Below are 26544 nucleotides of genomic sequence, written 5' to 3'. Positions count from 1 at the left end.
ATTTTCTTCACTGACTCTTAGAATGAGAGGCTATTAGGAGAAAATCAGGATTGAAATTTTGAGGTGGCCAGAGGCATGGGGCTGTTACTCGTGGATACGCACCTCGGTGGCCCAGAGCTGCTACCTCCCAGCCGACTCCGCTCTGATTTCTCCGTGATTCTCTGCAAACCGCGCGTTTTGCCACTCCTTTTCAGGCCTAAGAGAGGGTGATGTGCTTCAGGGCAAAAGCCTTGGAAGCCTGCCCGCGGGCCTCGGAAGTCCCTGGGGCTGAGGCCCAGCCCACCCCGCGTCCCACTCCGTAGGCCAGCCACACGGCGCTTACAGTGGGCAGAGAGCTTCCGGCCGGGCCCTGACGGGGCCTCCGCCTTAGCCGGGGCACCTACATCTGGCGTTGGGGTTAGGTTGAGCCTATGGCTGGCCCGCTTTTTGCGCGTATAGACCTGTAGTGACCACATTGCCACCCCACCGCCAGGCCTCGGAGGGCTCTTGGCCCTCGACGGCCTGTCTCGTCTTCTTCCTGAGGAACCGAGCTACGCCGGAAGAAACCAGCGTCCAGGCCTGGCCTGCGGGGCAGCCCGAGAGGAATGAAAGAGGTGAGAAAAAAACAACAGGCCCAGAGCGCCGACCCCCACACTGGTCTGGAAACGCCGCCTCACTCCTGCCTTTTTATCTCCCAGGAGTAACGCGGTGGCTTCTGGGAAGACACAGTGCAGTGGCAGCGCCCCGCCCTCCTGGAGGCGCAGCGCCAGGGAACTTGGTGGTGGACGGGGGCCTGGACCTTGGACTCTAGGCGCAGGCTCCCTCGCCTCGTGCTGAAGGGAAAATTAATGGAAAAAGACTTTTTCTCGTCCAGGAGGTTGTTCTTTTGCTTTTCATTTTCTTATTAGTCTGATGGGCCCAACACCTGGTACTGATGCCTGGGCCGCTTTCCTTAGCAACATTACCAGGAAGGCCATGGTAATGGAGTTTGAAGTCTCTAAGCACATGGAATCTAGCTGGGGGTCACCCTGACTCAGTGCAGGAAGGTCAGAGAGGAATGAAAGCACGTTATGGTGACAGGGAGTGTCCTCCTGAGCAATCAACTTCAGTCCCTGGGGCCGCCAAATTACTTGGGGCGGGCATGGTACTTGAGAGTCTAACCAGGCATTAGAAGAGCTTAGGTTCCAGGAGGTTTCTTCTCAGGGACAAGCAGAATCCCTTAGCCTCTGCCTAGAAGCTACCTCCTGGACATCTCTGGGCAGCCTTGTGGTTAAGGTAGTGAGTTCCACAAGGGATGCCCTCCTAGTGCCCTGAGGCTCAGCTCTTTTGCTCTGTCCAAAGGAAGTAACATAGGAATGACCACTCATTCTCTCCGTACACCCAGGCTGAACCATCTGGCTGCATCTGATAAACATATTGTGCATATAATAACCATCTTCTTATTTTAAAAAATGTCATTTCACAACATTAAAAAATGCTGTTTGTACAGATGAAATTAGAAAAACAGAAAGACTTTTTCTGTGATGCTCCAATATTGTCTGTAAATATAGCACACATATAGCCACAATATTTTCATAATAAAATCACTGAATTTTTTATTCAAAATCTGCTCATAGAAAGTCACTTATTAATAATTAAAACTTAATCACTAATCATTAACTTTGTAAAGAACAGAGGGTAGGCGTTCTTACCTGATTAGATATAGTGCTTTGAGTCACTGAATCACTACTTACTTAGCACCTTACTCTGTGTTAGGCATTGTGGTAGGTCCTGGGGATACAGAAGTGAATTAGAAATGGTTCTTCAATCAAGGATCTCACAATTTTGTTGCAGTATAAAGCAGTTATCGTATTTCAACATCTTCTCTTTAGTCACATCCATAATATGCTGACAGGCAGTCTCTAGTTTACAAGCCAGGTCTCCAGGCTCCCTTCTTGCCCTTTGGAGAATGTTGTGAAAAAAAAACTTGGAGTTCTTAAATGACCTTTGGGAGGTATAGATCCTGGGATGCCCTAGACCTAGAAATGGAAGAAACATTGAAAAAGGAAAACAGCTTAAAGCAAAAGGTGATCTGCCCCTTGGTGGCCCTATTCTCTAGAACTCTCTCTATACTGAATTAAATTCACTGAAGTGCCATCAAGTAAAGGTTTATGGGAGTTAATGCCTAGGGTTTCAAAACTGGAAATAACCTTTGGTGTGATTTCTTGAGCCAAAACGGTCCTTAGAGATGATCTTGCTGTCCCCTCAATTCGAAGCTGAGCAAATCACAACGTAGGAGTCTCATTATGACAGGTGGTTGACCTAGGTGGCATGGATCTCCTGACATTTGGCTAGTGTGCTTGCCATGCTCCCATTCCTCCTAACACATGGCTGGGAAAGGGATGGGGGGAACAAGGAAAAGAGCTCGAAGCCCTAAGTAGCAAGGGGAGGGGAAGGGACTACATACAGACTTGCAATTTAAAGTTTCACCTACCCAGCCTATAAAAGGGGAATGAAATGTGTCCCCCTACAAAAGGGTGAGGTAGGGCAGAGATATCTCAACTCAATCATCTGTCTCCCTCCACTCCGTCTTCAAATACCCAAATGCCAGTGCAAGCATTCAGCCATGAGTGTTAAATTGAACATCTTCCATTTCCCTGTTGTATTGCTTCCATATCTACACTCAGAATTCTGCTTTCAGTGTTTCAGTTCAGTCGTGTGATGGTTTTGACTACACTGAAACAGTCATGGAGATGCTAACTTCCATGGGAAAAGAAAATCCAAAATTTTAATAGATTTCTGAAGAAAGCTTTTGGGAAAACAGCCAGTTCAGGGGTTTAGGATTCCCTGGAGCCAAGAGGAAATCTTTCTGAATACCATTTTCTTATCGAGTGACTCCCCCACCCCCCAGCCCCAAGAGGCTTCATTTGTGGTACCATCCACAGGCTGTAGGGTCCAACTGAAAATCGGCTTATTTTTGCTTAGTTGACAGGATTGGAAAAAAATAACAGTGATAGATGAAAAGTATCTTTATGTATTGCAGTCTTAATGCTATGCAACATATGTAAAAGGGCCAAGGGGATTTTCATTCAATAGACATTTCTTGAGCATCCACTATGGTCCAGACCTTCTGCAGCCCCAGGCAACTCACAGTCTTAGTGAGAGTGGGGCAAAGGTACAATCAACCATGCAACCATGTGGGAAGCTTCTTAGAGAAAAGGATAGTTGAACTGAGTTTTAAGATATGAATGATAGGAATTAGGGGGATTAAAGGAAAGGGTATTCTATGAAAAGGGGACCTAAAAGCATGATGCTTTTAGGGCACTGCAAAAAGTAGTTGGTATGATTGGAGCCAATACTCTATAGAGGAAGGGCTGGAGAAGAGATGCTGGGCCTTGTGTGCTGAAGCAGGGAGTCTGAACTTTATCCTGGAAACTGTGGAATATTAAGCAGGAGAGTGGCACAACCAGATTTTCAATTTAGAAAGATCCCCCTGACTGAAATGTGGATGGTGAAATTTGAGGAAGCTGGGGTGGAAATAGGAAGACTAATTTTAAAAGCAGTGTAATATTCCAGACAAGAGATGAGAGTGGCCCCAACTACACTAAAAGCTGTGAAAATAGAGAGGAGTAGATGGTAGCAAATATATGGCAGAATCTGCATAATTTAGACATGGCAGAATGTACAATTTTAAGAAAGTGTACCGCTGTGTATGGGTAAAAGACATTATGGAAATACTGTTTAAGGACCATCATGATGGAAAATTTGAATACAATTTTTTGTTCTTTTAAAAATATAAAAATGAAGTAAATCCAGGACACATTTGGTAATAGCAAATGTGCAAGGAAAAGGATAGCTTCTCTGGGGGGGCCATAAGTCTTTAGAGTTTAGGGACCCTTATAGAGGACGTAGAGTATGCTGACTAGTGATATAGCTTGATACAGTGTTTACCATAAGCACTATGATCTATGATCACCAAGTATACTAACATCAGGGGATTATGCTAAATAAATATTATAAAATAGTAATTATAAGCAACTTTGAGAAACAAAAAATCTTTATTTTTTACAAATGTTTTCATAAATGCATTTTATATTTGATATGCATGCTACTATAACAAAGCAACTAAAAATAAAATTACAGTTAAAATACTTTTATGCATATTTAAAAGGTAATTTTTTAATCTCCTCAATTTCAAAAAATTGAAAGTAGAATAAGCAGTTCTTGAAAAAATATCCATTGCCCTCCATGCAATTTTTGCAATGACTTAACAAGGAAAATAAAAATAATCAGTCAAATGAATGTTTAAAAGCCACTGTCACCTCATGAAAACCTTTTGTTTGGGACCAAGTTTAGAAATGCTTGTGTTCCAAGTAGTATATATCTATTGCCTCTGAGTTATAACCATTCATGTGTTCAAACTGAAGAGTTTCTCATTAGGGCTTTGTCCTCACTTGAATGCTAATTCCATTCTTACTGCAGTTAACTGTAGATTCACAGAAAGGACTGTGTAGCATACTTGAGAGAAAATTCAGACTACCAGGATCATTTTTTCTTTTCATGTATATGCTTCCTTAAAATAGAAATAGGCAAGAAAATACAGCAACTTATCTCATATAGTTTATCAATTTTATATATGATTTTTCATTCTTTTTTTCCTGAGATATGAAGCAAGTTTGTAAGTGGTCTGTTTTCATGCAAAAATACATTTTTCCATTCTTTACATTCATTTCATAGTATTTTGTATTCTAAGTAACTATATCACATTTGTGCTTTATACATTTGGAAAATAAAGAATAATTCATTCCCTTTACTGCAGAAAAATAAAAGATCAGTGTTTCTTTGATGGGTAATACAATCAAATTAAGTGCTGACTTCAAGTTGCTAAAACATTACCTGACTATAAAAATTGCAATGAAAAGTCCTATTTTTTCTCATGCTTGCAGTTTTACCTAAATTTAGAACGAAAGGTTGACTTGCTCATGTGAGGGAGACTAGGTATGTTTATTCCTTTAGACTCCTGAGTTCGTGAGTTCCTAATATGTGAAGCTAAGCCTGCACATACCTGGTCAGTTTCCTCTCTCACCTGGAGGAGAATCACAATACAAAGATGTCTTTTATGGCAAAAGGGAAAAAAAAATTGGTGTATATTCTATTTTATATCTTTATAGACAACAAGATTAGTTTTTAAAATGTAAGAATTACCAACACATTTAAATGAAAAAGAGATAAAAGGCCAAACATTTAAGAACATGTTTATGTTAAGTAATTATCTCCGTTATACCGCTAGACTTAAATCGGATCTGATGTCCACTATGAATGTAAATGTCTTAAGTACATAGCCTTTTTCTACACTGGTTAAAGAGAAATACAAACTTTTCCCCCTCAAAATAAAGTTGGGAAATCTGAAGCAAGAAGGATTTTTTTCCGTTAATACATATTGTTTCTTTTCTCCTTTATTAAAAAATTCAGTAGAGTTAAACAGCGGAAAAAATAAATGTACATGCAATATATTTAGGGCCCACTGTTTACTTTTCTCAGCACATCTGCCAGAACCTATTTATATGCCCAAGTGTGATGATTTTCACACGGATCAGGAAGGCGAATAGAAACATAAGATCTTTAAAGTGAGAAAGAGAAGAAATCTTAAGTTATCCATAATCAATTATCTCTAACTATTATTAGGTATAAATGTAATCAAAATAAATTTTAAATTATTTGCTTATAATTTCATTGTCTAAAATCCTCTGGAAACAAAGACAAATATGAAATTTAGTTGAGCGGAAGGACAATGGGAAAGAGGTTCATTTTCCTCAAGATGTGAAGCTACTTGCCTTTAAAATAATACAAATATCCAATTCAGGTAATGACTTTCTCTTTTAATTAGTCAAATATATATTAAATATAAAAAAATTAATGCTATGTATAATAGATGTGGCCTTGGACATTTTTAGTATTTGTTTATTTAGAAATGTCTTTAAAAATTAATGTGCACAGAACTAGGTCATCTACTAAAAGTCAAATCTATAACTGCAAGTAGTGGGACTGCAGAGAGAATCCAGCAAAGGAATATGTAAAAGATTGGATAAATACATCAAATGAAGCTGTGGTCGTCCACTTCTGTGAAGACTGAAATATAAGTGTATAATCACTGGTGCAGATTCATCTAGTAAGCCCGTGTGATTATGCAGTTTCTAACCGACAGCATTTACTGACAGTTTGGATTTGCTCCAGGGGTAAGGAGCTTCTGGACTGTGAATACTGCCCCCATCTCTGCTTTCAGAGTCCTGTCTCTACAGAAGAAAACACTTTCCTAGGGACAGTTTATTCTGTAGATGCAGTCTGTAGCTTGGAACTTAATTGCTGTCCATGCTGGGCTTTAATTATATGACATTGTTGGCACCCAGGTGCAAGAAGTATTAAACACATAATGCCAAGAAAGGAGGTTTTCATGGGTAAGCTTAGAAGGGTTTAGAGATTCTACGCATGAAATTATTTCCCATGGGAATATTTATCTATGATGGACGTAAATAGTTTTCTAGGGGTATTTTGAAGAGGTTCTTCAAACTTATGTTCTTGAAAAATTATTTCATTTGGAAATAACATCCCCCCCCCCCCGCTACATCCTGCCATGATAATCTCTTACTGGAAGAAAGTGAAGCTGTTCAGAATTATTGCCATATGGGTTTCCCAGGCCTGGGATGGACACGTTGAGAATGGGAAGACCGGAAGAACCCAGCAAGGAACATCAGTACATTAATTGCTGCCCACCCTGAGAAATAATTCTGGGTTTCTTCTCCCAAGTCTTCCCTAAAGGTCCATTCATTGCAGAGTCAAACAGACATCTTTTATAATTCATGTGGTAAGACATCCATGAATATACACATACTATCCTTTAAGTAGTTGTACATTACATTTTTTTCTAGGTAGCTCCTTAATATTTGAATGAGCTTAATAAATAAGAAAATGTATTGAAAGATCTTTGTAAAATGTTATGTAAATACATTTGTTTTAAGAATACATGAATTTGCATTCTTCATAAATAGAAGTAAAAATTGGAGAGAAAATTTTTTCACGTCAATGAGGGTTGTTATGTTTAAAGAATCTAAAGTTATGTAGAATGTGAGCTATCATGTTTTGTTTCAGAATGATTCTGTATTAGTTTTAATTTTTTAAGTCTGATTTAATTGTGATTTTGACCATCAGTTATTGAATGAGGTAGTCCACATTGCCTAGATATTTGCTGTACCTGGTTACTATTCCACAAATAATTAAGTACAATATATCAGTTATGTTTTTCCTTTATGTTTAATAGAAGTTCTGTGAACACTGAGAATATATTACTTTTAGTGGTACACAGTTCTTGAGAAAAGTCTTGATGTTTACAATACCATTTGTGATATTTTTAGCAGCTTACTACAATATCATTGTAATAAAAATAAAGTGTACTCGGTGATGAGAGAGAAAATATTGTTAAAGACCTCTTGGGACAGGAAGAGGCTCAGTCATAAGGTCACGTGCTTTTCATTTTCAGCTGCATCATTCTGACACGTTACTTTCAAAAAATAACTATAATATTGCTACATTGTCCATTATACTGAGAAGAACTTCCCTTGAACTTCACATGGAGATTGAGTAAAGCTCTTCTATTTGTTTTTTGAAGTACTCTCTCAGCTCAGGTCTCTTAGCCTTTAATGTTGGTGTCAGCAAGCCATTTTGAACTGAGAACATATCAGAGTGGATGTGAATGGCTTTAACCTAAAAACCAAATGCAGAATACAGCTTTATCAGGAATATAACACAGCATTCATAGCATACATGATAAAAGTAGACAGGCATATGGGAACAGAAATATTGATATAAAAACACTATGCCTATTTAAAAGTCAGAGTTATCCTAATAACATTTCAGCCTATTTGATATGTCTGAAAGCCACCTTTTTTCCTTCTTACTCCTCCATTTAGCCAGTCAACAGAAATGAGTTAGTTCCTTACTCTGTGCCAGGCACTGAGGACACAAAGAGGGATCATGAGCGCCCCTGCCCTCGGGGAGTGCACACTGGCATCCAGTAGAGCAGACACACTGGGCAATTATTAGACAATGTGGTATACACAGGATGAAGGGCACCTAACTCAGTTATAGTAGGGAAGAGAGAGGAGCAGTCAGGGAAGCCTTCTCAAATCAGGTGAGTGTTAAAGAACGAGTAAGAGTTAACCAGCAAAGGAGGAGAGGTGGGTGGAGAAGGGCATTCCAGGCAGAGGCAACCCTATGAACAAAGCTACGGGAGTGAGAAATGGCAGAGTATGAAAAAGGAAATCCAAGTGATTTATGTTGTAGTTACGTAAAGTAGGAGGCAAAGTGGGTGAGAGATGAAGCTGAAGTGGTAGATGGGGCAGTTTACAGAGGAATACAGTAGGAGATTTTTATACAGGGCAATGACATGGCTGAATATACAATTTATAAAGATCTCTCCAAGAGAAATGTGAAGATGGCTTTTAAGAATGTTAAGATTAGAAGTAGGGAAACCAATCAAAAGGACCTGACCAATCCACAGGAGAGAAGAAGATAAGGGCCTGCACCTACAGAAGTGGCACAGACAGAGACAAGTAAGCAGTTCTAAGAGCGATTTAGAGATAAATGGGCAGGATGTAATACAGAAGGAGGCAATGGGCAGGATGTAATACAGAAGAAGGCAGCCTTGAGGACTTCCAGGTTTCTGGCTTGGAGGGCTGCATGGACAGTGGTGCCATTCACAGGAGAAACATAAAGTCTAGGGGGGGATGTGACGAGTCTGCGTTAAAAAAAAAAAGTTCTGCCAGAAAATGTGATCACATTATTGGAAGGAGGAATGGAGGGATCAGACTTAGTGTTCGTGTTGCCTGTTTCCATGAGGCAGATTCCAGGCCTCCTCATGCAAAGTCTCTTTGCAAGGCTGAATGGGGGACCAGAGAGATAGATGAACTAACCTGGGAGGGCCTGGGCAGTCTCCTCCCACGTGGGATTCCAGCTGAAAGGGTGACTGTCAGTTCAACCAGAATTTTATGATCTGGGCTTGAGCTGAATCCTGGAGTGACAGTGTCTCTAAGAAATTGTATCCTGACTGACAACTGGGTCTACATTCGATTATTTTGTTGACACAACAGATCCATCTTATTAAATAGCAAATGAATTGCTATATATAGACTTTAAAAAATTAACTCAAAATATATGCGCTAAATACATATATATTTTCACTTGTTGTTTTGCTTAATTGGCATTTATTGAGCAACTACCATGTGTCAGGTATAGTGTAAGGCACCAGGGATACAAAGAAGAACAAGACACAATCTCTGTACACATGGAGCTTACAATCTAATGAGGGATGCTGCAGTATGGTAATACTACTATAGGGACGAGCAGTTGTCAGTTGCTTTCCCAGTATCACTCCCTATCTTCCATGCTAATAAAACCCAGGTTTTGTTTGGGGCCAAAATGGTCTATGTAAACTATGACAATCCTATGTCCTGATTTCCCAGGCTCCCTTGCAGCTAAGGTGTAGTCATAAGATCCATCTGTGGCTAGTGAGAAGGGAAAGTTTTTGCTTTCCTAATAAAAGGTTCAGACATACCTATTTCTACCCACTCTCTTTTTTTCCTTCCTTGAATGTGCACAATGTCCAAAGCTGTAGCAGCCACATAAAGTGATAAGCCAACATACTAAGAAGAGAGAGTGGAAAGATAGGCAGAGCCTAGGTCTTTGAGAACCTGTACCTGCCTTGGACTGCCTATCTTCGGACTTCTTATGTGAGAACACCACAAAAACACACCCTATGCGTTTAAGACCCTGAGGGTTTTCTTTTAGAGCTGAATGCCTTTCTGATATAGCACCTAACCCAGTCTCTGGAGCAGGATTCATTGAAAAGGGATGTTTGAGTTGAACTCTGGAGGATAAGTAGGCTTTGGCCAGATGAAGATAGCAAGGGGAAGGGAGAGGCTGTTATATGGCTCTAGGCAGAGGCAACATGTGCCAAAACACACTTGGGACATCACAAGTATAGGCTGCAGCAGGTGATACAAATAAAGAAGAAGAAAGAGATGGGGCTGGGGAGATAGGCTGGGGCCAAATTACAAAGGATCGATATGCCAAGGTAGGGATTTTGGACATAATTCTTTAAACAATTTTTAATCAGTGAGAGACAGTACTAGAGTGCATCTTTGGAAAGATTACGCTGTTAAGAGAGGATTGAAATGAGGTAAAAGTGGAAGCTGGAAGACCAGCCAAAAGGCAAGACTGATGGTGATTTAGGCTATAAAGTTGGCTGTGGAGATGGAAATAGATTTGGGGAGTAGAAAGGACAGGACTTACAATTGGTTTGGGTAATTGATAGAGAAAGAGATTTTAAGACTGGCTCTAGATTTCTGCTTGAGCAGAAAAACTGCAGGAGGAGGAGAAAGATTCTTTGGAGGCAGGAAGATCAAGCATTCATGTCAAGTTTGAAATGCTTCTGAGACATCCAAGTGGTTTTTGGACATTGGATATATTACTATTAGTATGTAGGACACAGCTTCAGCCTGGGCTTGAGACAGAGAAGGAGTTTCTTGAGGAGTAGAAAGGAACTGGGGTGTGGGTTACAGAAGCCAGGAGAACAAGAGTGAAAGGTTACTGTGGCATATGTTACTGTCATATGAGAATTGTTAATTAAAATCAATGGATACAATCAGGAAATGACTTATTTCAGAAATCAGTCTATGCACCACCTCACACCCATTAGGCTGACTATTATCCAGAAAACAGGAATAACAAGTGTTGGTGAGGATATAGAGAAACTGGAATATATACCCCAAAAAATTGAAAGCAGGATCTCAAAGAGATATTTGTACATCCATGTTCATAGCAGCATTATTCACAATAGCTAAAACAGGGAAGCAACCCAAATGTCCGTCAGCATATGAATGGATAGGCAAAATGTGGCACAGACATACAATGGAATATTATTTATATTAAGTAAGGAAATTCTGACACATGCTACAACATGGATGAACTCTGAGGGCATTAGGCTAAGTGAAATAAGCCAGTCACAAAAACACAAGTACTTAGAGTAGTCAAAGTCATAGGGACAGAAAGTAAAATGGTGGTTTCTGGAGGCTTGGGGGAGGGAGGGAATTGGGAGTTATTGTTCAAGGGGTACAGAGTTTCATTCTACAAAATGAAAAGTTACAGAGATGGATGGTGGTGATGGTTGTACAACATTATGAATGTATTAATGCCACTGAACTGCACACGAAAAAAATGGTTAAGGTAGTAAATTTTATGTTATGTGTATTTAACCACCAAAAATTAAAAAATTGGAAAAAATCAATGTATGCAAATAGTTGCAAAAAATTCAACATGTCAGTGATTGTTTTCCAAATCTCTGATGCTAACAGTCTAGTGTCCTGGCACGTGGGTATTGTAATATGACAAAGAAGTCCTTCCTCAGAAAATTCTCCATTGCATTCACTGATTTTTCAGATCAAAGACTCAATATACAAAGAAGACCCCTAAAACAGCTACACTTTTTACTTCTTAAAAAGTTTTTAAGAAAAATTCTAACAAATTCTGGCATTTTTTAAACCCATGCTTGTAATTTTAAAACGTGATAATTTTCAAATGAGCACAGCATTAATAAATGAGATTCATCTTTGTCTCTTAGAGATTTGTTCAAATGAAGGATTCACTTTTGCTATAAAAAGAATAGCATTTTAAGGGATTCGTGTGTGGTGGGAAGGGGAGGACTGGACTTTAGGCTAAAATTAAAGCTAGCATTACAGGTAGCCGCCTCAACTTTACCTTACATACTGAAAGGATTTCTACTTGGATATCCAGTATAAATAACTGGAAATCTGAGGCTCTTGGCTAAAAAGAGGCATTATCGAATGTTTCAAAATTTGTTAAGGTTCTTGTAAAAAGTGTTTTGTTTGAAAATTCTCTCAACTCCAATATAAAATAAAATTTTTCTGAATTTTTTTCATGGCAAAATAAAAAAAATTTTTAAAAAGAAAATTCTCTCAGTGTTTTTGATGCTCAAAGAAGCAAGGATTTGGTAAGGAATAGGGCTGCCAGTTTTTGTACCCTCTGGAATATACTTTTTTCCTAATTTGTTTTGATTAAACATAAATCATCCTAGGGGATCCAAAATTCACTGGAAACAGGTCCCAAGGGAGACGTTTTCAGACCATAGTGCACTGAGAGCTAGGGGTTCTGCAGTGGCCTCTGTTGGGCGGGGGTGTAGAGGTGGAGATGGGCGTGAAGGTGGAGTGTAGACAGACATGGGTGGGATGAGGTGGGGGAGAGGCAGAAGTGCATTGGAGGCGGGGTGGGGGAGGGATGAGTGAGGGGGCTGGGTTGAGGGGTAGGAGGCGGAAGACAGGCTCTGGTTCAAGCCCCAAACCTACCAGAGCAGCACTGCTCTTATGTTTTGTACATGCTCATACGGTGCATATAAGATGTCATCTAAGTTCTGCTACTCAAGTTCAGAAATCACCATTTGATAACAAAACTAGCTAGCTTGAAGAAAATATGAACAAAATCCAAATCAAACTTAATCCTAGATACAGTGATTTAACTTAGTAACTTATGTTTACCTCCATGAAATGAAAAACTGAAAAACTGGCAGTGCTAATATCCTTAATTTTTTTTTTTAAAGTTCCTTTCTGATAGAAACAGTATCACATAAAGACTTCTGGCAAGTGTAAACAATCTATCCACCTTCTTCTGTAAATGAAATAATATAATTTTATAGGAGATGCCAATGCCAAGATACAATTTCTACAAGTGTCCTGGCAGCCTGGGTTTCAGCTCATCTGCATTCCTAACAGCATGTGGAGAACATGTGTAATTGAGACAAGAGTCTACGTTCAGTACAGGGACTTGGGAGAACACCTTTGAAAATACAGCAGTGACAAGCAGAAGCTTCAAACAATACAGTACAGGAAAGATGACTCTCATAGGGAGAGCTACATACACTATTTAGATGGTAAGTAGAATGTAAAAGAAAACACTATGATCTTAGGAAGAAAGAACTGCATCTGCTGGTAGACTTTGAGTATCTGTCAAACCAGCAACCTGTAGCAGGCCTGAAGTGCATCTGCAGTTCAATGTGGCTCTCTACAACATAGTCTCTGCCTGAGGAGAGGAAACACAATTAAATACAGTGTTGAGGGAAGCCAAGCAATATGGCACTCAGCTCACCTTTCAGCCACTTAGTGAGCAGATCAGACTGGCACTACTGCCAGTCCCTGCTCCAGCCTGACCTACAGCCCTGGGTCTATTTAAATTCTTCCCTGAAAATACCTACACAAATTGCTCCAGTGACTAAAAGTCTAATCAGTAAGTGGGAAAAAATGAGTCAAAACAGTTCTTTAACTGACCTTAACTGTGGGCCCCAAACCTATAGTTAGTTTATTTTCAGAAGTAAACCAATGGTAAAACCAATTTTCATTTTTTATAAATATAATTATTTATATTTTCTAATAAAACCAAACTGTTGAATTATGGGGAAAAAAAGGAACGAGAGTCTTTAGTCTCCCTTTATGCCTAACACAACATAAAACTTGTTTTCCAGTTTGCAAGAAGCAAAGTTTTTGTTGAGGAAAGAAGGAAGGAGATGCTTAATGTTACCTCCCTTTCTGAAACTACACTCTTGTCACAGAAAAGTGATTCTATAGTTTGATTTTTTAAATTTAAAGATACTATAACATTTAAATATTATATTGGAATATAATGCCTCAAAAGTGTCAATGTATGCCAACTCATTAAAGCATAGAAATTTTCATAATTCTGAAAAAAAAGAGTATTTAAAATCTTTCAGTGGTATTACTCCGTGAAACACTTTAACACACAATATTGCTTGTAGATAATAAACACAGAGTGAATAATTTAGGACAAGAGAAATTTTAAAATTTTAAATTAATTAGGGAAATGTTCAATTCATTTCTGATTTAAAGGTAAATTGATGAGGTAAGTATTCATTTCAATGACAAGAAATACAGTAAAAATATATTTAGCAAGGGCTTTGCAGTCAGAATTTGAAAACTGTCAAGTTTCAAAGTTCACTTTGTATTTTATATGCCTATGCAAACTAATAAGGCATAGAAATGTCAAAAAATGGTTAAATCACAGTTAAGTATGCTCAGATACTTCCCAAGAACCTACATATTTTAATTATTGATAACAGTTATTTTAAATGCTTCTTATCTACTCATTAAATCTCTGTAAATTGATAATGGTTGGCCTAGTTCTAGGAACTGTCTGTTTCTGGAAATCAGATTACATTAATTTTTCATCTAATTCAAAGTTTCATTCAGATCAATGCTGCCCAGTAAGTCTGAACTCCTAAAGCTTCTGTTGAATGATTTAAGCCTTGGGCTTGGATATCTATTGGGGGGGGGGGTGTAAAAAATTAGCATTAAGCCTTAATTGATCATTGAGGAAAAGGGAAAAGGACTAGCTGACAATAGATTATGGATTAACTCAATTTATGTTGAGCTTTGGAACACAACTAGGAGCACACACCAACAAAGAGGAGAATGAGAACAGAGAAAATGAAGAGGTAACAGCCTTGGCAATAAAACTCAGGCCTTTGGGATGCCACATGACTTCTCTGTATTTGAGGTTACCATGGCAAGGGCCGATTATTAGAGCAGAAACTTTGCTTAAGGCGTATGGAAAGTCAAGAATACGTCTCCTCTCAGTAAAAGCTCTAACTTGAGCAATGGTTAACACTGGAACCTTAACCAAAGGTTTCTTTTAAACATAAGCTTCAGAGTGGTAGTCTTTTCCAAGGAGAAGAATCTGTTACAATTCTCCACCTGCTCTGAGGCAGGTCACACAGCCCACATCCAGCAGGGGGCATGCAAGCCTTGGGAATCACAAGGGTATCTGCAGGATCCCCAGAGCATCCTCAGCGCCCTTACAGCCATCCATTCAGGTAATAGGGAGCCCGGATCAACCAGGTCTCCAACCACTCATTTGTGGCACCTGCTCTACAGGATCACATCTACAGTCACACAGCTCCCCGTAATGGAAGAGCAATGAAGTCAGTTTTAGCAAATTTAGAAATTTAATTATCATGCCAGAACTGACCTTGCATTCAGAAAGATAAATATGACTTGCCTGAATGCCTCAGATTTTATAGTTTTTTAAAATAAGGATTTATTCATCCAGGCCTTATTTGCCCTAAAACACACTGATGGATGAGGGAAAGCAGTTTCTCTCAGGCTAGATTAATGTAAAGATCCATTTCAAAAGAAAAACAATTCCCTCAAACCCTGAAACTATATTTAGATTTCCTCACTTTGAAACTTAAGAAATTAAAAGTCTTAATCTGTGGAAATGTTTTCTAATTGTCAAACAACTGCTGTAAGAGTTTATATTTAAAACCAGTTTAAAAATGTTTTTAGGTTAACATCAAAATGAACATATATAAAGGGGCTTCCCTGGTGGCGCAGCAGTTGAGAATCTACCTGCCAATGCAGGAGACACGGGTTCAAGCCCTGGTCCGGGAAGATCCCACATGCTGCGGAGCAACTAAGCCCATGAGCCACAACTACTGAGCCCGTGTGCCACAACTACTGAAGCCCAAGTGCCCTAGAGCCCGTGCTCTGCAACAAGAGAAGCCACCGCAGTGAGAAGCCCACGCACCACAACAAAGAGTAGCTCCTGCTTGCCACAACTAGAGAAAGCCTGTGCGCAGCAACGAAGACCCAACACAGCCAAAAATAAATATATAAATAAATTTATATTTTTAAAAAAAGAACATATAAAATATAAAATTCTCATAAACCTCGCAGATCCTTAATATTATATTTGGGGACACTGTTGGAGAACCATTTTATGAAAAACAATTATATTAAATATATACTAGGAAATTTTTAAAACTCAGCATATTGATATTTTTCTGTTTGAAGAATTTTTCTTTTTGAATTTGTGACTAAAGAGGATTATAAATGGCATGTGTAAGTAGGACCATGAACTCAGTTACAAAAAAGAACCCCAACCTTGCAAAGACGGAAAGTCTTAGAGGTCTGCTGTGTCCTCTCCCAACACACTCTTTGTTTCCTCCTCTTTGTTCAGGGCATGCTGGGCTGACAGGTCACTGGCCCCAGGAGTGCAATCTTTCTGATGTCCTAGCAAGTAAGCTTGCCTGCTGCAGCCAAGAAGACAGTCCCCATAAAAATAAAAATAAGACAGGACTCTGGTCTTGAGTACTGCACGCAGCTTGGAGACACACCATGTAGACATGCTCTACCAGTTATGGCTAGGGTAATATTTCAGCTTTATGAACATCTGTGATTATGAGGACAATGAGCACAGTCTCACTCAGCCTACGACCGATTTTAGTTAGGATGCAGGCTGTTGCAAAGTCAGCTTAGAACAGGCCTTCAGGGGTCCACTGGTACACAGCCTGCCTGCAGGCCACAGCGTGGAGGATAGGGAATCTAGGTCAGGGTCACTGTTGGTTACTTTAATTCTCATCCCTGCATAAAGGGCAGTAACAAGTATGGAGAAGGTAACAGTTACCTGTTCAAAAGAATGGAGTCCACTTTCTTTTCCTAACCTCACCATATCTTCCAAAACGGCTTTCTTCAGCTCCTGAATTGAACCATATAGGTAAAATTACAAGGCGAAAACACATTTCAAAATGGAGATATAAGAATCAATGAGTTGTGAGCAAAGTACAACTGGCAATCATACCAACACTCCCCCCACCTTTCAAACCCCCAACTGGGGCTGACGCTCCCTGGCAGCAAGCCAATCACCACCCCTCATCTGGCAAGTAAGTGCCCACATGGCCTAAGGAGTGTCCAACAACAGGCTAAGGGACCACTCAATTTTGTTTTTTTGTTTTTTTGTTTTTTTTCTGTACGCGGGCCTCTCACTGTTGTGGCCTCTCCCGTCGCGGAGCACAGGCTCCGGACGCGCAGGCTCAGCGGCCATGTCTCACGGGCCCAGCCGCTCCGCGGCATGTGGGATCCTCCCGGACTGGTGCATGAACCCGTGTCCCCTGCATCGGCAGGCGGACTCTCAACCACTGCGCCACCAGGGAAGCCCTCAATTTTGTTTTTTAAAGCAGACCTCTGGTCAGCCTAGTGAGTCTCAGGGGCCCTGTCACCCCCAGAAGAGCCCAGGGCCCGGTGGGAGCTCTAGGGTTCACGGCTGCTGCTAAGAAACAGATCATGTGACTGAGGGGCCAATGCTGAGTCAGGGCACAGAGATCCTCTTCCATAGGACTGTATATGTGCCAGGAGAAGGCTTCTGGAAGGTGTGAGCAGCAAATGTTCTAAGCAGGGAGAACTGTGCTCCTTTTTCAATTCCATGACTGTCTCTCTAAGCCCAGTAGATACAAAAGCTACCTCACACTAGGAGAGAGCAGGGCCAGTGAGTCAGAGGGCCTATTCTCACATCTGACACTGCTGTTAACCAGCTGTGTGGCTTTGGGCAAGCCACCTCCCTCTCTGGACTCTCCTGCAAGCTGCAAAACAACAGGGCTGGACAAGCTTTCTCTGATGTCTCCTGGCTGGAAAATTCAATAGTTTATCAAGTGTTCTAAGAAGGCCCCTTCTACAACAATGACAAAAGACAAACCTCTGGTTTAGGATTCCCACTATTTATAAAATAAAGTTAGAAATTTCCCTATAGGTTCAAATTTCACTTGGGCTACTGTTTTTGTATGTCCTCTCATTATGCAGTATCACAGAAGGTCCAGCAGTCTCTTGGGGAACAGCCCCAAGGTACAGACCTCATTTGTGCAGAGCTCTGCATACGTCCCTTCAATTCCTCTCTTCTGGGCCCAAGAGGGCATGACTTCTGGGTCAGGCACGACAATGCCCACCAAAGAGGCCTGCGATCCCACCAAAGGAAAACACAGTTATGACAAAAGCTTTTAAAGCAGTTATTTGCGGTCCAGCGTTAAAACTAATCTCTTGGTATTCTCAGACTCCACTCTTTTCTAAAAATATGTATATGTTTATGTTATGAAACATTTCCACCAACATATCACACATTCTTGACAGAAATATTCTTGAATATTTCTGATATATTTCCCTAACTTCGTAAAAAATTAATTAATAAAAAATAAGCTTAAGAAGATTAGGAATCAGTAAGGTTAGTCCTGTATGTACCTTTGATTCTCATGCCAATCTTAAATGAGTACATCTTTAGGATACTAATCAACCAACTCTATAATCCAAAACACATACATTTCTAAGGATTTCCAGACCATTTTGAAATTGATTCATTAGTATGGTCCTCATTCTTTAAGAACACCATTTTAATTTTTAAAGCATTTTCTTAAAAAATAATTTAATAGTCTTTAATTACATAAATCCAATGATAGCACAGAATATATTCACAGTGATCTTTCTGACTTCAGATCTAAATGATACCAGAAAGCAGAATAAATATAAATCCTCTTCAAATAATTTAATCCTGTACTATATTAGCACATTAGCTTAATATATTAAGATATATCATCAGTATCATTATTTGCAATACTGCACCTATTTATCTGTAAAGTTCTTATGTGTACTTCAAAATCAAAACAACAGAAACCCTGAATCTTGCTTCAGCATATTACCTCAAAATTCCTCCTGGAAGTAGACGGAGCATAAGTTAAAAGTAGTGGGAATGTTATTACTACTACTTTAAGCAACTTATTTACCTAACTGCAATTTACCAAACTATAAGCAATTAAGATTTCTCCCTTAGAAAGGCACTTTCTCTCATGATCCTATATGCCAGAGAATACCAGTATCTGATTGGAAATTAATGTTCATCACTTTAATCAAATACCAGTTACTTAGGAAATCATTCCCAGAGTACTCATCAGGCCCAAAGTACATGTGGGAGGGCTGAGGCCTAGGGGACTCACCTTTAAGCTGTCCCCATGGACATACACTTGTGCAACAGGCTCACTCCGGATGTAGATGTTCTCAATCATCTCGGGCGCAATATATTCTCCCTGAGCAAGTTTAAATATGTGCTTCTTCCGATCAATAATTTTAAGAGTTCCAGCCTGTGGAATTGGACAAGTGTCTTCATAAAACGGCGGCATTCCCAAGCCTGAGCCCCTCACTCATTAGTGCCATAGCCCCTCACCTCTGCAATGCCCGGTCTCACCCTGCAAGCCCCACCGTATCTGCTCGTGCACCTGACATCTCTGCTCTCATGGAGCCACTGCATGGCTGGAGAGGGACGCTGTGCACAAGGGTGGATGGCTCCCAAGGTCTGCTGGGCTCTGAGTGCCCACTGTCCTGTCCCCTCACCATGTGCCCTACTCTCCCTCCCACCCCTGCCACCCTGGTGCCCAGCAACAGGTGCCCTCCTCCTCAGAAGGCCACCCACCTTCCCTTCAGGGCTCCTCTCACCCAGGCCCTCGCTCCAGCTGTCCCTTTTCTCAGCAGCATCTTCAGATTCTCCCCCTTGAACCATGCTTAGGCCACCACTCCCAAAGAGCAGCCTCTCCATCCTTCAGCACACAGCACAGCTCTGGCAGAGGACTCCAGGTGGCATTAGGAGCCCTCTCCCTCCAGGACCTCTGCAGCAGGCAGGCCACCCCTTGGGCAGTGAGTGCTTGTGCCCCTGGCCTCCCTGACTCCCTTCAATCTTTTTGAATTTCCAAGGTGAATAGGTGGGTCTCTCTCCTTTGGCTCTCTCCTTGAATGCTGCAACTTCCTCACCTTCACTGACGATGCTCCTTGAGGTGACCACCATTTATCTCCTAAGTGGCCACTCCTGCATATGTCTGAGCTTCCAGCCAGAGCTCTTCACTGAGTTCCAGACCCAGAACCTCACTATCCTCCAAACACTACAAAAACCAGGGCTTTTTCCCTGCACGATGCAACATGCCCTAAAGGAAGCTCATCCTTCTCCTCCTCAAGCCTGTCCCATTCCCCAAGCCCCAAACCTGGAGATGGCCTTGCCATTGGCCTCTCCTGGGACTTCCAGCAGTCAGGCTCATCTGTCCTCACTCATAAATCCTTCTCACAGCCACCTCCTCCTCCATCAAAACCACTTCCTTACTGAACGTGTGCACACACTCTGGCCCTGCTCTATCTGTTCAATCATCAGAACCAGAGTAGTCTCGCCAGAAGAGGAAAACAAGCAGGCCTTGTTTTGCTCCAAATCCAGGCTGGACATCAGGGCTTTTCCCTACACTGACTTCTTTGGCCCTTGTGGCACCCTATGAGCTGGGTGTCATCACATCCATTTCATAAATGGTGAAGGTGAGGATTAGAGAGGTCAGTTAACTCCTCCAAGGCCACACAGCTAGGAGGTGGGAGAACCAGGACTTAAATCAGGTCTTTCTGGATCAGACACTTAGACCTTTTCCTTGATCTAATACTATTTCAAAATAGTAATAATTTAAAAAACAGACTCCCACAGACTGCCTGCCTACTGCCTTGGGCTCTGAGTTCAGGCACAGCACTAGGTGCTTCACATGAATCAATTTACTTGCTTCTCACAACACCCTGCAAGGTGGGTGGTTTCATCCAAGTTATAGGGCATCAGTGGCAGATCCAGAGTTTTGTGGGACTTTTTCCAGTTCTGAGACCCCCACCTTTAAGAAAAATAATATAAAATGAAGTGCAGAGCCTTGAAAGGGGCCTATGCAAGTGAAGCCTGAAGCCTAGGCTTTGTTAGCTGATGGGACAATCTACCCTCTGCCAGTGTCCAGGGCCCTGTTGCTTCTCCAGCCTCCCTCCTCCACACCTGCGGGCCCTCAGTTAGAATTCCTTGCCTCACACCTCTAGTGTCTCTCTACTTAGCACATGCTATTACTCCTGCCCTGACTGTCCTTCCCACTCTCCCCTCTCCTCTTGGAACAGGACTTAAATCCTGAGACTCAGAGCCAGTAGGCGCTTGTCCTTCTCCCCTAGGTGAGCATGGCCCTCATCTCATGCCCATCACACTGGGCTGGGAACTGTCTAAAGATGTGTCTCTCCCCTGAGCATAGTCCCTGGCCCAGGGATACATCCATGTCTGCTGCAAGAGTGAGGGTTTCTCAAAGTGAAACGTGCAGTTCCAAGCAGAGGCAAATCAGCTCACCAGCCCAGAGGGCCCCTGGAGGGCTCAACATCATTCACCTGTCTGATAAATTCAACATCTCAGCACTCCACCCAAAATCTTAGCAATTTCCCAGAGACACAGGAAAGGTTTCCTGGGGTGGGCTGCTGCAGGTGGAGGCTGTTGGTTTCAGTGACATAGTTTTTTTCTGGTCATAGTTTCCATCTAAGCATCTCCTGTGTGCCAGGTATTGTGCTAAGGGCTTTACAGGTATAATCTCATTTGTTCCTTACAACAACGACCATAGAGGTAAGCAATGTTATTACCTCCATTTTACAAATGACAGAATGAGGCACCATTACTGGTTTTGGCTAAAAGTTGGGGGCCACCGCTAAAGAATGCCATGTAGCCTTACTTTCTTATTCTATAACTGAGTCAATACAGAGCCCCAGAGAGGGATGAAGCTTTGCTCAAGGTCACAAGAGCAGCTGCTAGCAGAGACAAAGGAACGCCAGCATCCTCCTGCCCAGCTCCAAGCACTTCACACTGCTCAGTGCCACCTCTCAGCTGGCAGCCAGTGTCCATGGGCTCCCAGGCCCTGCCTTTCTCAGATCTCCCAGAGTTACGAGCCCCATGCTCCTTGTACTTCACCCATCGGATTCCAGAACACTGTCAGATCTCTTCCTGGAAACCTCTTAAGGGTAGGGGGTAGGCCTCAAACTCCAGTTCTACGCTCCCAAAAGATCCCTGTCAGGGCTTCCCTGGTGGCGCGGTGGTTGAGAGTCCGCCTGCCGATGCAGGGGACACGGTTTCGTGCCCCGGTCTGGGAGGATCCCACATGCTGCAGAGAGGCTGGGCCCGTGAGCCATGGCCGTGGAGCCTGTGCTCCACAATGGGAGAGGCCACAACAGTGAGAAGCCCGTGTACCGCAAAAAAAAAAAAAAAAAAAAAAAAAAAGATCCCTGTCACCTTCATCAGGAGGATGCAGGAGGAGGTTCTGGGGGCGAGGTAAGGAAGAATCTCCCATTTCCCAGAGGTATTCTGGAATGACTACTTGTCAGGGAGGATATAAAGACTCCTGCCTCGGAGTGAATCAGATTATACACACCCCCATCACCAACATGTGTGGAGGCCCACGGTTCCAAACATACATACTGGCAGCCACTTCCCAATGTCTCCAGTGTGAAGCCAGCCGTCGTCGTCCAGGGCCTCCTTTGTCCTCTCCGGATCTTTCAAGTAACCTTTGAACACGTTTGGTCCTCTCACACATATCTGTAGGGACAAACACCCGGTTTCTCTCAGCCCACAGCATAAGGAATCCTGATATGAGGCTGTCACGAGGCATGTGTAGAAAAATGTACACTATCCCTCAGGAAATCCACTGTGGAAACTACAGTGATGGAAACAGAGGACAGGAATAGCTGCCAGCGTTCTCAACTGTCTCCTGCCTTCCCTCAAGCAGTGTCCTCTCCAACTACCTCTCTGCCATCCCTTCTTCCTCAGGAACACTGCGGCTTTCGGTATGCGCTGCTTTGTGACACTGGATGGGGTCTCATCAGATACTGAAAGCTGGCTGATTCTACCAGAGGTGCTTGAGCCCCCTGCTTCATGACCAGGCACTCAGCTTTCCTATCTACTCCCATGGAATGAACAAGCACAGGCCAGCTCTATCTACCCCATCTGGGCTATTTGCAAATGGTCATGTTTCTGCCTGCACAGATACACAGCAACAAGCCGTGCCAGTTAAGAAAAAAATGGATTTTTAAAACAGTCTGCGAATCCCAAATCTTGTTTTGGACCAGCCCAGTCCCAGCCTTGAGGGTTGGTTACTTCATAAACAGGAGGGAAAATGCTCAATTCAGTTGAGTCAAATTAATCAATAATATAAAGTGACTTTACACATAGGGTGAAAGAAAAACAATTCCATTTCCTTTTTTTTTTCTTGTACTCGCTACATGTAGAGCATCCACAAATATGAATGGCTAAACACTCAAGTTTACCTCTCCTTCTCCTTTGCTGGTCCAATAGTTCAGTTCCTTGACATCCACGAGCTTGATATGATTGCAGGGCAGAGGTGCTCCTACGTGTCCTAGAACACCAGAACAATGTGCAATTGTCAGTGTTCAGATCAATTTCAGCACTGAAGATGCTCCACGCCATGTGAAACCCCTCAAGTGGTCAAAGTGGGGAATCATGAATGGAAAGCAATGCACCTCTAGATGGGCGTTTGTCACAAGCAAGCATTGATGATAAAACAAAGTTCTGGAGAAAGGAGAGGCCAACCTCTGCTGGGCCTTTGCTTTACATCTGATTCTTAAACATCTGGCCAGGCTTACATGGCCCAGAGTCAACCTGTACAGGGTCTCTGGGGAGGCTCATACCCACACCAACCAAACAGTCAGGATTTTTTATATTAAAACACTTTCCCCATCATTAGATCATATGTTTTGGTTTGGGGATCATAAAATATAGTCATTATTGCTTTTTCTTCCAGTCACCAGACTATTGAAATGGAAAACAAGGATGAGGCAACTCGCCACCCCTGCCCCCCACCAAATAAGACTTCAAATTTTCTTGGTCTTATATACTCCAACCACAAAACTACATCTAAGTCATTTTCTAGTAATTGTGGTTGTTACACAATTCACTGGCAAGGTGGAGGATTTTTAAGCAGGTGCTGGCCAAGGTCCTGAAATAAAGTGAGCCACGTAAACAAAAAGCAGGCTCTGACACTTTTGTTTCTCTTTTAAATGAGAGACCGCCAAATCTTTTACAATATTGTACAAAGATACCGATCTGCTCATACTCAATAACCTTTGCAAGTTTTTATGGTAAGGATGCATAAAAAAGGTAAAACCTCGGGCTTCCCTGGTGGCGCAGTGGTTGAGAGTCCGCCTGCCGATGCAGGGGACACGGGTTCCTGCCCCGGTCCGGGAAGATCCCACATGCCGCGGAGCGGCTGGGCCCGTGAGCCATGGCCGCTGAGCCTGCGTGTCTGGAGCCTGTGCTCCACAATGGGAGAGGCCACAACAGTGAGAGGCCCGCGTACCGCAAAAAAAAAAAAAAAAAAAAAAAAAAAAAAAAAAAAGGTAAAACCTCAAAAGCCTCACATAGGAAAATGTAGAACATCATAAGAGGGAAGAAAGTGTCCAAAGGAAGGGTATACATGTAAATGATCAGTAAGTATGATCGCAGTAACAAGAAAAATGTTAATGAGCCAGGACCTCAGAAAATGGTCCATGTAGTAAAGTTGCCAGTGGTAGGGAGACCAAAAACTTCACATACAAGATAGGCTTTATTCAGCTAGAGTTTAAGGAGATAAAACTTCTGTACCTGACTTTGCCAAATGTGATTTCAATTTAGAATCCACCTATCATGTTTCTGCTGACTACCTCAAGGTGCTCTGAAAATAGAATTGCACTACTAAGCATATTTCTTTTCTGTGCACATCATCCCAAGTTTTCTAGTTTGTAGTTGAGCAAACTTAAGCGTGAAGGGTGGCTCCAGGCTCACAGAGGAAGTTGGTATCCTGAAGAATTCTTTTGCTGAATGTTTTTCAGATGATTGTATCTGGTCTAAATTTAGTGACAGCCAATACATGGGCTACCTACTGCTTCCTCCTTGCCCTGGAAGATAGGTCCCTTCAGAATGAGGGTGTGGATAGTAGCTGCTCCTTTCTGAGGTTGCTACTGCCTTTTAGATGTTGCTATCACAGGAGACCATAGTTCCAAAGAGCCTCTGAAATGGCTCTTCAAGGAACAGCGCACTGGCTGCTATACACTTGCCTCTCCTTCCTAAATCATATCCAATTCACAGCCTGCTTCCTTCATTCTGAAATGACTGTAAGCAAGACTGTGTGATATTTAGAAACTATAAAATCCAATATATTGATATCATAGGCATTTTTCTACCTGGAGCTGTATTTTGTGATCTATTACCTTTTTTTAACATGACTTCTATTTATTTATAAAAGAAATAGGAAAATATAAAATATAGTAGGAAATACAAAAATATGTAACAACAACAACAACAAAAAAAACAGATCCATAATGCCACAACACAGACAAAACACCATCATTGTTTTTCTTCTGTTTCTTCTGTTGTTTCCTATGTGCCCATATAAATATACTTTCCATGAGGAAGTTTTAGAGCCTGCTGTTCTAACTCATTCCCACATCTCCAGCCAATCCTACCTGATGTCCAGTCCCCGGGTGTAGTGAAGGTACATCCAGCTGTGCACTCAGTTTGGCCATAACCTTCATAAACCTTCAAGCAAAACACAGAAACCATACTGTAGGTGCACACCCACCTGCAGATAGCTGGCTGCCCTTTTCAGCCAGCTAACCTCTCACGGAGCATCTGGCTGCTCCATGCTGGGGACAGTGGGAGGGGAGGTGCTCTGGAAGTAGGTACCTTCCGGAGAAACTGAACACAGACAACAGGTGTAGCTACTCTGCTTGGAAGAAATGTTTTTTTTAACCACAGACACTTAGTAGATAAGGTTATATGGTTTGGGATAAAGACTTCTAACCTATTTTCAACCACTGACTCTATTTCTAATTTGAATAATATGTATTAAAGACAAACATTTTAAAATCCAATAAAGGTTTTGTCTCTTTAAGATATTCCCCTTCAGAGCCCCATGTGCTCGCATGAATAGACCATGTGGGAGAGCTGCCTTTAGGAGCGGTCAGCTCATGTTGGTGTAGAACAGGAGGTCAGTGTAAGAAGCCCATGGCTTCTTTTTTTTTTTTTTTTTTTTTTTTTTTTGCGGTATGTGGGCCTCTCACTGCTGTGGCCTCTCCCGCTGCGGAGCACAGGCTCCGGACACGCAGGCTCAACGGCCATGGCTCACGGGCCAAGCCGCCCCGCGGCACGTGGGATCCTCCCAGACCGGGGCACGAACCCGCGTCCCCTGCATCGGCAGGCGGACTCCCAACCACTGCGCCACCAGGGAAGCCCCCCATGGCTTCTTTTTACCTTCCTTTTTTTTTTTTTTTTTTTTTTTTTTTTGGCGGCTTGCAGGATCTTAGTTCCCCAGCCAGGGACTGAGCCCATGGCAGTGCAAGCACTGAGTCCCAACCACTGGACCGCCAGGGAATTCCCAAGAAGCCCACAGCTTCTAAAGGATAAAATTTTAAGCATGCACATTTATGAAGCAGATGTGCCTACTTTACTTAAAACCCACCAGTCACAACTATGTTACTATAGTATGCATAAGTAGGAACCTGACAAACATTAATTGAATGGATAAATAAAGGAATGAATTTTATTAGCAATGACAAAACCTACTGAATCAAATAAAAACACACAAATGAACTTTTATCCCCCTCCCTCGTGCTCCTTCTCTGGTCTGGGAAATAGTCTGCAGGCTGGAGAATGCAGAGATGTTGGTACAGGTGTGGGACAGGTTCTCCAGCACACTGATGATCCATATACAGTTTTCTCCCAGAGCGGATACACACCTGGGCTTCCCACAATGTCACAAGGCTATCTTGGCTCTCAGTGACCCTGGGCTTTTTACATCTTCAGAGAAGGGAGCTTTTATCCCACAAAGATCTT

General features: G+C 42.0%; 2 protein-coding genes across 9 annotated transcripts in view; both read right to left on the bottom strand.

The window, feature by feature from the left end:
• Positions 1 to 455, bottom strand: part of MEIKIN (meiotic kinetochore factor) — a gene marked incomplete at both ends in the record, with an annotated part of 121732 nt that extends 121277 nt beyond the window's left edge. The window contains one exon of the mRNA XM_079701562.1: positions 103 to 455. Coding sequence (XP_079557688.1) covers positions 103 to 455 — 353 coding nt within the window. The remainder of the gene's footprint in view (positions 1 to 102) is intronic.
• A 7123-nt stretch (positions 456 to 7578) lies between these two features.
• ACSL6 (acyl-CoA synthetase long chain family member 6) overlaps positions 7579 to 26544 on the bottom strand; it is a gene marked incomplete at both ends in the record, with an annotated part of 63741 nt that continues 44775 nt past the window's right edge. For 7 of the 8 annotated variants that reach the window (XM_079702135.1, XM_079702133.1, XM_079702134.1 and 4 more), the window contains 7 exons: positions 7579 to 7716; positions 16498 to 16569; positions 17717 to 17818; positions 18848 to 18991; positions 22138 to 22254; positions 22983 to 23071; positions 25176 to 25248. In XM_079702135.1, the coding sequence (XP_079558261.1) occupies positions 7579 to 7716; positions 16498 to 16569; positions 17717 to 17818; positions 18848 to 18991; positions 22138 to 22254; positions 22983 to 23071; positions 25176 to 25248 (735 nt within the window). The remainder of the gene's footprint in view (positions 7717 to 16497; positions 16570 to 17716; positions 17819 to 18847; positions 18992 to 22137; positions 22255 to 22982; positions 23072 to 25175; positions 25249 to 26544) is intronic. The other variant, XM_079702139.1, reaches the window with a different exon arrangement.

Source organism: Hyperoodon ampullatus (assembly GCF_949752795.1).
Source record: "Hyperoodon ampullatus genome assembly, chromosome: 4".
NCBI classification, from domain to species: domain Eukaryota; kingdom Metazoa; phylum Chordata; class Mammalia; order Artiodactyla; family Ziphiidae; genus Hyperoodon; species Hyperoodon ampullatus.
Note: the sequence above shows the minus strand (reverse complement) of the source record. Positions and strands in the feature narration are given on the sequence as shown.